At 37.9% G+C, this 11,129-nt stretch overlaps 1 protein-coding gene across 1 annotated transcript; it reads right to left on the reverse strand.

Moving 5' to 3' along the window:
• Positions 1-242: 242 nt before the first annotated feature.
• Positions 243-10,356, reverse strand: LOC116523506 (vomeronasal type-2 receptor 26-like). The gene is made up of 6 exons (XM_032238622.1): positions 10,310-10,356; positions 8,913-9,204; positions 6,072-6,932; positions 4,455-4,691; positions 2,644-2,764; positions 243-1,144 (listed from the first exon to the last, which is right to left on the reverse strand). The coding sequence occupies exons 1-6, from the start codon at positions 10,354-10,356 to the stop codon at positions 243-245; spliced, it is 2,460 nt and encodes an 819-aa protein (XP_032094513.1).
• Positions 10,357-11,129: the final 773 nt, after the last annotated feature.

Here is an 11,129-nt window from a genome sequence, read left to right on the forward strand (position 1 = left end):
GACAATTATGTCCTGCTGCTTTTCAACTATGACATAAGAGTTATCTTTTTTTTTTTACAGATAACTGGTTGTGGTTACACTGACAATAGATTGTCTTTCATGTAATTAACAAATTTTATTCAATTTCAGTTTTAGAGAAGGAGATTATATGATGAGAACACAGAAACCAAGCTATATAAAATACAATATGTTTCCTTGAAAATGAAATATATTTAATGAAATCTATTTATTTGCACCCAATGTTAAATTCTTCCCTTTCTTAGCTGTTCCTTGTTATTTAAATCAGGCCTTACCAAAATAATGTAACATTTTGGGAAGATGATAAAAGCCAGTAACCCGCCACTGGAGCACAAAATGGAGAAGATCTCAACAGCCACCATATATTTCCCCTTTGTGCTCAAGTATGTTGGAATAAATGATAGCCAGATGGTGCAAAATATCAACATGCTAAAGGTGATAAATTTGGCTTCATTAAAGGTGTCAGGTAACTTCCTGACCAGGAAAGCCACTACGAAACTAATAGTTGCCAGGAAACCCATAAAACCAAGGACACAGTAGAACATGACAGTTGACCCTTCATTACACATCAATACAATTTCCTTTGGCATGGAATGCATGTCAACATCTACAAATGGGTATGAGATAGATAGCCATATAATACAAATAATGGTTTGAATAAAAGAGCAAGAAAGGATGATAGAAAGACCCAGCCTCTTTCCCATCCATTTTCTCATTCTGGATCCTGGCTTGGTAGCCATGAAAGCAAGAATTACAATGATAGTCTTTGCCAAAATGCTAGAAACTGCCACGGAGAAGATGATGCCAAAAGTAACTTGCCGAAGAAGGCATGTCCACTGACGAGGTTGGCCAATGAATAGCAAAGCACAGAGAAAGGAGAGCAGGAGGGAGACGAGAAGAATGTACATGAGGGTCTCATTATTGGCTTTCACAATAGGGGTGTCATTGTGTTTAATGAAGAGCCAGAGCATCAAAAGGGTAATGAGAGAAAAAGAAATAATAAAACTGGTGAAGATGATCCCCAAAGTTTCTTCATAAGACAAAAATGTTACATATTTTAGAATGCATAAATTTTGCTCCTCATTGGGATAATGATCTTGTGGGCAGTGAAAGCAGTTGTCCATGTCTGTGAAAAGAGAAATAATCAAATTTAATTAACTATTTAAAGATGCACACAACTGCATGATGGACAACCAGCAGGTCGTAGCTGTGGCTAATAGAGTCTTTGCACTCCTAAAGGAGGTGCACCAGTTGCATCCATTCCTGGACTGGGAGACCTTGCTTGCTACCACCCACACCCTTGTAACCTTCTGCTTAGATTGCTGTAAGGTGCTCTACATGGGGCTGCCCTTGAAGACGATTCAGAAACTTCAACTTGTAGAAAATGTGGCACGTGTGTAATTAATGGCACTAGCCTGATAGCGCATGTGAGACTACTACTCAATGACTTGCACTGACTGTGATTCTGCCTCCCAATGCAATTTAAGGTTTCAGTTCCCTACATGGCTTGGGATAAGGTTACCAAAGGAAATGTCTTTTTCCAATGGTTTTTACCTGCCCAATTTGAGCATGCTACAGATCCCAACAGCTAAAAAATTTCAGCTGGCAGATAATACAAGATTTTGTCCTGCAGCTCCTGCCACATGGAATATTCTTTTTTCAGAGATTAGAATGGCTCCAACCCTGTTGACCTCTTATAAAGTTTCAAATACTTGACTAAGTATATGGAATTTATTAAGAGCCTTGTTCAATGGTGAAATCTATTTTTTTTACTACTGGTTCTGTGGGCATGGCTTGGTGGGCGTGGCTTGGTGGGGCCACGTGACTGGGTGGGTGTGGCTATGTTGTCATGTAACTGGGGGATCAAAGGCAGAAACTCACTTTAACAATGTCCTGCTGGAGCAGGGTTGTACTAGATGACCTCCAGGTCCCTTCCACCCTGGATTATTTTCTGAAGCTGCTTCTAATGCCAGGTTTGTAGTTCCTCCTTCATCTCCTTTTCCCCTCCCTTCCTCCCTCCTTCTTTCTTTCTTTCTTTCTTTCTTTCTTTCTTTCTTTCTTTCTTTCTTTCTTTCTTTCTTTCTTTCTTTCTCAGCTCCCCTGCCTACCATTTTTGGCTTAGCAGGCCTCAGGTAAGCCTGCTGGGAGCAAAAACGGACCCCTCATCCCTGCATTTCCTGAGAACATGTAGTAAAAAAAATGCTTAAATGCTTAGTTCCAAAGATCAGCTGTGTGACGTGCAATCGTCGGAACGTTTTTTTAAAAAAACTTTTAAAAGTAATTTTTATTACCTGTTTTGCGAACCAGTAGAATTTTTTACTAGTAACATTTCACCCCTGGCCCTGTTTCTTGGATTTACTATTAGTTGATTCATCATCATAGGTGCTGTTTGTACTATTTATTTTGTGGGTGTTTTTATCATTTAAATGTTTTCTAAATTGTTTACATTTTAGAATTATAAACCTCCCAAACTCACTTAGTTGAGTTGGATGACTATAGAAATTGAATGAATGAATGAATGAATGAATGAATCAATCAATCAATCAACCTGAGTAACTCAGCAGGTAATCAGTTATGATCAAAGACAGAAAGTGAAGGACTATTTCTTTACAAATGATCACTTACCTTTCTGATTAGAAATCTTCCCTCCTGGGCAAGGAAGGCAATCATAGCAACAAAATGGTTTCCCTTCCTTTTCCCCCTTCCTGTAACCTGGATGACAATTGTCATTGCAGAGAGAAAAAGGCTGTGTCTAAAGATAAACCAAAGAAAAGAATATTTTCCATATTGCAAATGTGTACATCTACAAATAACCATAGTGGTAAGTGCTTTCATAGATGAATCTTTCAGAAGGAATTCATATATGATCCCTTATAATGCAGAATCCTTTAGGGAAAAACAGTTTATCAATTGTTTCAGCCCATCCAAAAGTTCATATAGAGAGCAGTGATGTGCGGTGAGGTTTATGGCTGGTGAGGCACTGAAAACAATTTTTAGACTTGTGGACTTCAACTCCCAGAATTCCACAGCCAGGCATGCTCAGTTCCAATTTAAAGCAACAGCATTTGTTTTTCTCCTTTGCGAAATAAGTTTCCTTCTTTCTTTTTCTTCTCCCTTCTCCTCCTTCCTCTCTTTCTCCCTCCCTCCTCCCCTCTCTCTCTCACACACACACACAAAGTTGGATTGGAGGGAGTCAGGGAGACCATAGGAGGAGGCAGGAAGCCAGTCAAAGAGCCATACTGGAGCACACACACTTTCCCCCAGCCCTGGAAGGATCCAGCCCAGCTTCACTGATTACAGGTTTGAAAAGACAACGGGGCTCTGCCTGCAATCAAACTACACTTGGCAAGGGAAAGCACTTCCCTCCAGCCTTTGCCCAAAGCCCTGCGCCAGGAGGATGAAGTTTGAATTCCTCCCCCTCCCTCCGACTCACACGTACCTTTTCCAGCTGTTTCAGAGAGGATTTCAACTCTGCTCTTGCCTGCCATCATGAAAAAAAAAATGTAAGGAAAAAGGCAAGAGCTGAGGTCAGGCTGAGCTAGTTGCTGCCATAGTCACCATGGATGACTCTGCTTAACTGTTTAAAAAAGCCTCTTAAAAAAGCACCCTCTACAGGAGGAGGCAGAAGAACTATGTGCCTCGTCTGTGTCAGGAATTTTTTGACTTTTAACCCTTGCTTAACTCTACTCGAGTGATCATAAAATGCCTAAAGTCAGACTAGCTGAGGCACATCGTTCTCCTGCCTCCTGTAGAGGGCACTTTTTTAGAGGCTTTTTTAAACAGTTAAGCAGAGTCATCCACACGGTGATTCTGGCAGCAATTATCTCAGCCTGACCTCAGCCCTTGCCTTTCTCCTTTTACATTTTTTTCCTTTTCATGATGACAGTGGTGAAGCTCTGCCTCCCCTGCCTCCCCTGACTGCATGTCACTGATAGAGAGTGATAGCTAGGTAGAGAATCAGAGAAAAAAATAAATAATCTGACATATGTCAGCACTAATCAAATGCATTTTAAATGTCATGTTTTGAATTTCTTAGCATTCCTTAGTGATATCTTGTTTATTATTAATTTTCCTCTCACAAGTTTACAATTAGAAATTCTTCAATTGTAGGTAATGACTCATAAGAATATAGCTTCCAACTATATCTAAATCACCATTTCAGATAGAAACTGTGGTAAAAATGAATGCAATCTAATAAACATGCTGGCATACTGATCCTGAAATATATGAAAACCTGCATATTGATACTCTGTGTAAAAGGAAATATTTGAACATTTCATAGTTTGTTGGATACTTTCTCCTATGTCTCGTGATCTGACATTTCTTTTTACATCTTCTCTGTATTTTCAAACACCTTTCTGAGATATTAGAAGAAGAGTTGCTTAAAAAAATCCTTTCCCCCAAGCTTTATAACTCTCGGATCGAAAGAGAGTTACAGAACCTACCTCATTAAACCACTTTGGCCAGATTATGGTTTCCTCTGAAATAGACAACGTTTTTTCTGCGAGAGACAAGGCTTGTATGTCTCCAACTTTGACTCGAAGGAAGGAAAGGTTTGGGAATGTTACCCAGTTGACAATATCAAATCCAGTTTCCATTTCTCCATTTTGATTGAAGAAAACTGTTTCCCCAACACTGTTGTTGAATGAAATGATTTTCACAAAATGGTTGAGCTGAAGAGAGAAGCTGAAATATCAGGATATATTCAATTACATTGCTCTTTTCCATTTAAGTTTGTTTCATGTAAAACAAATAGGCAGAAAATAGTGTTCTGGAGAAAAAGGAGAAATTGGGATGAATAAATGCATCTTCTGAGAAGGTCTAAACTTTTTGATTGCTTTGATAGACGTTGCTATGCAAGGTCATGCATATCCCTAATTGAATGTGAATTGGGCCTATATATTAAGTTCATAGGAAACTCTCAGACAAACAGCCTATCAGAGGTACAACATTGGATACAATGAAGCTGCATCAATGTTTCTCTATGGCTTATTGAGCAGATTTCTCCATGCAAAACTGGAGCTGCTTGGAAGCATGACTTCAATCTGTATAGAACTACTATGGAAATTAAATAGAAATGCATCCCATTTAGGAAAAGAATGTTATGCACTGTGAGAATAGGGTTCATATCAGTTGTGAAATTCATTTTTTTTTTTGCTACAGGTTCTGTGTGCATGGCTTGATGGGCATGGTGTGGCTTGGTGGGTGTAGCAGGGGATACTGCAAAATCTTCATTCCCACCCCACTCCAGGAGAAGGATACTGTTAGGAGTATAATCTAACTGTTGGGTTGGCAATATATAAATCATGTAACCTGTTTCTTTAAATCATACTGTAAAATGTGATTGGTTGCTGTTTTCCTCAATCGGCCATAAGAGGGAGCCAGAATGACTGTTAGCTCTCTGTTTGTTAGATGCTGATCTGATCTGATCTGAGTGTTTTTGGAAAACACTGGCTGTTAGAAAGTGCCATGAGCTATTGTAAGTTTTGCAACTGCTAGCAAATTTTGAGTACTGAACTGATTATATGATACTGGACTATGTTATTTGGATTATCCTTTAACTGAAAGACATTGATGACTGACTGTCTTATCCATGTATGACTTGGACTGTTTGATGGACTCTGATACCTCTATTTCCATGAAAGTAAAAGCCTATTTAAACTGCAGTGTCTCTGTATGCTGGTTTGTGTGTTCTCCAACACAACCCTCACAACGCTTCTCTGAACACACTTGCTCTCCCAACGGGGAGCTTACCTAACAGATACTACAAAATCTCCATTCCCACCCCACTCTGGGGCCAGCCATAGGTGGCATTTGCCAGTTCTCTGAACTACTCAAATTTTCACTACTGATTCTCCAGAACCTGTCAGAACCTGCTGGATTTTACCCCTGGTTTATATGTGAAGCAATACTAGCTCTCATGGCTGTTATCAGCTATTTTACCATTTTTATGGTCTTAAGAAATATGGAAGTATAAGACTTTTCTAGTTAGCCTAGGATATCTTCCATGAACCTCAGTGACCAAATTGAAATCCATTTGTCCAGGACATTACCTTCCACAGATGTTGAGGCAGTAGGCTTTGGGTTACTTCATGGACACTCTTTTTCTTTTTTGATTGAAATGAAAGCATGTTATGCAAAGCATATGCCACGGTGTAGACTGCATTGTAGATGTTGTAGCTATGGGAGGTCATGCTCATTTCAAACACAGATGCTGGGAGATTCTCCAGTTTCTCCTCACCTGTGCAGGAGAGTCCTTCTTTCCTGTCTACTACAGATGCAGAAAAGAAACACCCAAAAGCCTTTTCCCAGAAAACCTGAATGAAGCTATCTCCTTTTTCATAGGTAGCATTTGTCAACTGAAGAAATTCAGTGAATCTTGGGACCTCCTTTGAATGAACTGCTAAGGACAGGGCACCATGAAGCAAAACTATGTCTTCATTCTTTTGAAAGGAGAATGATGTGAAATCCATCTGGGCTGTCATAATATAAACCCTTCCTCTTTCCTTTATTGCTACATCCTCATGTTTTGATATCATGGGAAACAGTCTGACAAATACCATGGATTCAATTTCACCATAAATAATGGATACATTGGTAATACTTCCAATTATGACTTCATACATGTTCATCCCCTCTGTCACCATCTTATCAATGTCAGTAACTGATGTAATTACTGGGAATCTTTCAATATAATCAAAACAAATTCCTCTTTGAGAAAATATAGGAAGAGCATCCTGGATAAATCTCTCTCCATTGTTATCATTGTCATATATCACTCCAATCCATGTCCACTGGAAATGCAATAGTAACTCAAGAATCCCATGATATTGTCTGTATACATCTGGAAACATCTGGTGATAGGATATAGCCTGAGTTTTCCTATTCATCTCAGAAGCAGAACCATAGGTGAACTATAGAAATTAAAGAAAAATGTATTAATTTATATCTAGATAAACATTTATTTCTATTGTTTACATGGATGTGACTGAGATAAAATTTTCTTTTTACATAAAAATATTATGAAGCCAAGTTCACTAAACATTTTTGCTCCTCATAGTGTTTCTATAATTACATAAGCCATGTTTTTAAGTTCTTACGTTTTTAAGTTCTTAGAAAACATTTCAAATAAAAATGCTTAATTATAATGATCTTCAATGCAAATGCACTTTATCATGATTTCAAACAAGTATCCCAAAAATACAATGATTAACCAAATCCAACAGTGATCAATATCTATAAGACCATCTTATGATGAAATATTAGAATCATTGTGAATGACTGCAATAGGGCTTGAAATGTAATTGTTCTAAAATTATGAATTAATACCTAAAATACATTATATAAATACATTATTTGTCATTGAGAGAAAAGAAAAAAGTGAAGCTGAATGAGGATTTTGTGCATTTTGATAGCAGTGTTTCGGGAAATTAAGATATAAATGTAATGAATGGAAAGAATAAAATACATATCATAATATATCAATTAGTGAGGTTATTATTGATCTATGCCAAAAAGCAATTCATAGGTTGGTGAAAATTGCATTTTACCTTTCAGTGAATTTAATAACCAAATATATATTTTGTGGGAAATTGTGCAACATTTTGAATGACTGCAATATAGCTATAGATGTTATTCTCCATGGATGGGCAGAACAAGATTAGAGAGTAAAAATTACTCATACAGAGACTCAAGAACAATTGCATTTTATAGTGATGATTGCTTGAGTATAATCACTGAGATCACACCACAGAAATGTTAAAAAAAGGTCCTTGGAAGCAGATAAAGAGGGATAAACACAGAATTACCAACAGAGTGAGCTGCATTAACAATGAAAATGATAAAAGCACCAGTTTAGTCTAGAGGTTAAGGCATCATGCTAGAAAGCGGGGGATCATGAGTTCAAGTCCAGCCTTTAGCCATGAGATAGAGTTCAGTCAGTATAACACTGCATACTGTATAATGTAAAGACATAGTATAATATTTTTGTTTAATTTATGGCCCCAAAAACCCTACCCTAGTATTTTACAGATCTGCTTATTTCTCACTAAAGGAAAATCTGTCTTTTAGTGGTTTTCATTACCAATAAAGGTAAAGTTTCCCCTTTCACATATGTGCTAGTTGTTCCAAACTCTAGGGGGCAATGCTCATCCCTGTTTCAAAGCCGAAGAGCCAGTGCTGTCTGAAGACATCTTATGGCCATGTGGCTAGCATGACTAAATGCTGAAGACGCATGGAGCGCTATTACCTGCCCACCAAGGTGGTCCCTATTTTTCTACTTGCATTTTTATGTGCTTTCGAACTGCTAGGTTGGCAGAAGCTGGGACAAGTAATGGGAGCTCACTCCATTATGCAACACTAAGATTCGAACTGCTGACCTTTCTGATCGACAAGCTCAGCACCTTAGCCACTGAGCCACCCTAACCCTTCAATTTATAGTAAAGCAAAATAGAACGGTTGTATATTTTCCTATCCTATTGGTTCCAAGAGGGAGAGAATTTATCCTGAAAGAAATATCTATTTGAAAATGATTTGTCCTTAAAACATGACGCTGCTCCTTATCGCTATAAAAATATTCATTCAAATGTCATTTTTAATTTCCAGTTAACAAAACTATCTCTCTGCATGTTTTAATGTGAGATAAGATACATTGATGACAAGGGTGGGTTCCAGCAGCCACTACTGCCAATTTGCTTGTGAGTCCACAGCGCCCACATGCTTGAAGTGCCTTGCGCACAACTGCACAGTACAATAAAGCAACAACAACAGGAGAATCAGTATGGGGGCATGGCAGGCCTGGGTCACTGCCAGTTCCAGTGAACCAGGCCGCAAAATCACTACCGGTTCAGCCAAACCGGTCCAAACTGAGTTAAAAATTGGGAGGAAACTCTTACTTGTGGAATCTTGTAAATGGACAAGATGGCTGCCATGTGGATACAGACTTCAGAATTAGGTCCTCCAATGACTGACACTAGATTGTTCTCTGTTTCACACTTGTAGTTAGGGATTAATTTGCCTTGTGTTGAGAATACTTCCATTGAGGCATGATACGTCCCGCTTGCAATAAAGTTGCTGTTATAGATATGGGAGCCCAGAGTGAGGTTGGGCAAAATCTGTGGGTTTTCATTGATCTCCCTTACAGCAAATACCAAAGACAAAATGTGTTGGTAGAGTTGAGTCACTATCCTGAAATGAAAATTACATGTTGCTTTGAGTACCTTTATTTTAGAAAAAGAGATGTAGCATATTTTCATTCAACTCACAGCTTGAAACATGTTGCGTTCATAATTATGCTCATATGATTCCTGATGAATGTTGTTGAATGCTGATATGAGTTCCATACACAATATCATTTTTAACTTTGTGCTTCAACGTGCTGCAGTTGTATCTATATTCTACAGCACGTTTCTGCAAGTATGAAACTGCAACAGCAGTTTCTCCTAGCTACAGAAGTCTTGCAAAATCTGAAATAGCAATAGCACAGACATATACTGCTTCATAGTGCTTTACAGCCCTCTCTTAGTTGCTTACAGAGTCAGCATATTGCCCCCCAAAATCTGGGCCCTTATTTTACTAATAAGGATGGAAGGATGGTAAACTTGGAAGGATTTTAACCACTGTGGGATCACAGTTATTATAAGATAGATAGATAGATAGATAGATAGATAGATAGATAGATAGATAGATAGATAGATAGATAGATAGATGAGAAACAGGCAGGCAGACAGACAGACACAGACAGATAATAGATGATAGATGATAGATGATAGACGATAGACGATAGATGATAGATGATAGATAGATAGACAGACAGACAGACAGACAGACAGACAGACAGACAGACAGTATATTAGTATGAATAATTAAATTTCCAGGAAATTATTGATGATAAATTCAATCTGTTGATGTTCATTTTAAAAACAGTGAAATCAGAGCAACTTTATATCTGAGTATACAGTAAATGATCAGAGGAAAGATATTTTAAAATATTTGGGAAGATTGTTATCTTCACACATATACAGACATTTCATTGTTAAAAAAATATTTAGTCATGAATACTCCCATTATTTTAATGAATATGAGAATCCTGATATATCAGAATTATGAATTCAACTACATGAATGAGATTGAATAGAACTATTTATTCTCAATGCATTGCTGAATTGACTTTTACATCCAACATATTTTTAAACAATTTCCATCTTCACAGAACAGGTTTAGTACAATATAGAACCAGCACAAATAAAACCCGTCTTCTCAACAATTAGTTTTAGATACATGAGCATCTTACTCAGTATCATAGAAAAGGTCAGTAGAAGGCTTTTCGTGAAAGTGCATTGTGTTTGAAAATATATAGATTTGAGACAAAATACCAGCAACAATGACATCTCCTGATTGATAGTATTTATGAAGAATTGGAACAGGATCACCAACAATGCAACTCATGTTAGGAATCTCTGAAACTGCCCTAAACAACAGCATTAAGAGCAATATAGACAGCTTCATTAATTTGCATGATAGAATTCCTTCTTTGCAGTCTTTCATTTGTTGTATTTTTTCTTGTAATAGATTCTTGGCTGAATAGCACAGCCTAACTTGAATGACTACTCAGTTGGTTTACAGCACCTTGTAATGCATTAAAGGACAACACATAGATATATACAGCCTACACCTGCTTCTTTACATTATAGAGCAAATAATGCTTATGCCTCTGCCTTTACTTTTTCTGGTGGTTAACGAAATTCCCTTGGGACTTGGGGATGAAGGCACAGTAATTGGAGTAAATTTGATAATTGCCAGAAAAATAACCACCTATTCAACATCACAAGTTCTATGAGATATCACAGGAATGTATTCATCATCTTTCATCAAAAGCCATCTCCATCCATGCTCCCTGGAGGAGGAAAAGACCCAAAGGTCCTTAGAAATAAATAAATAAAAATGCAAGGTATTCCTTAGTGTTCCTTAGTGTTTAGAGAGCCGAGGTGGCGCAGTGGTTAAATGCAACACTGCAGGCTACTGCTAGATCAGCAGGTCAGCGGTTCAAATCTCACCGGCTCAGGGTTGACTCAGCCTTCCATCCTTCCGAGGTGGGTAAAATGAGGACCCAG

Source organism: Thamnophis elegans, unplaced genomic scaffold, assembly GCF_009769535.1.
Source record: "Thamnophis elegans isolate rThaEle1 unplaced genomic scaffold, rThaEle1.pri scaffold_38_arrow_ctg1, whole genome shotgun sequence".
Taxonomy (NCBI): domain Eukaryota; kingdom Metazoa; phylum Chordata; class Lepidosauria; order Squamata; family Colubridae; genus Thamnophis; species Thamnophis elegans.

Excerpts from the sequence above, each read along its gene's own strand:
- LOC116523506 (XM_032238622.1), bottom strand. The coding sequence starts at position 10,356 with ATGCACTTTCACGAAAAGCCTTCTACTGACCTTTTCTATGATACTGA. Across the intron at positions 4,692-6,071 it reads TGCCTCAACATCTGTGGAAG|CTCAACCATTTTGTGAAAAT; the intron begins GTAATGTCCTGG and ends TTCTCTCTTCAG. Across the intron at positions 1,145-2,643 it reads GAAGATTTCTAATCAGAAAG|ACATGGACAACTGCTTTCAC; the intron begins GTAAGTGATCAT and ends CTCTTTTCACAG.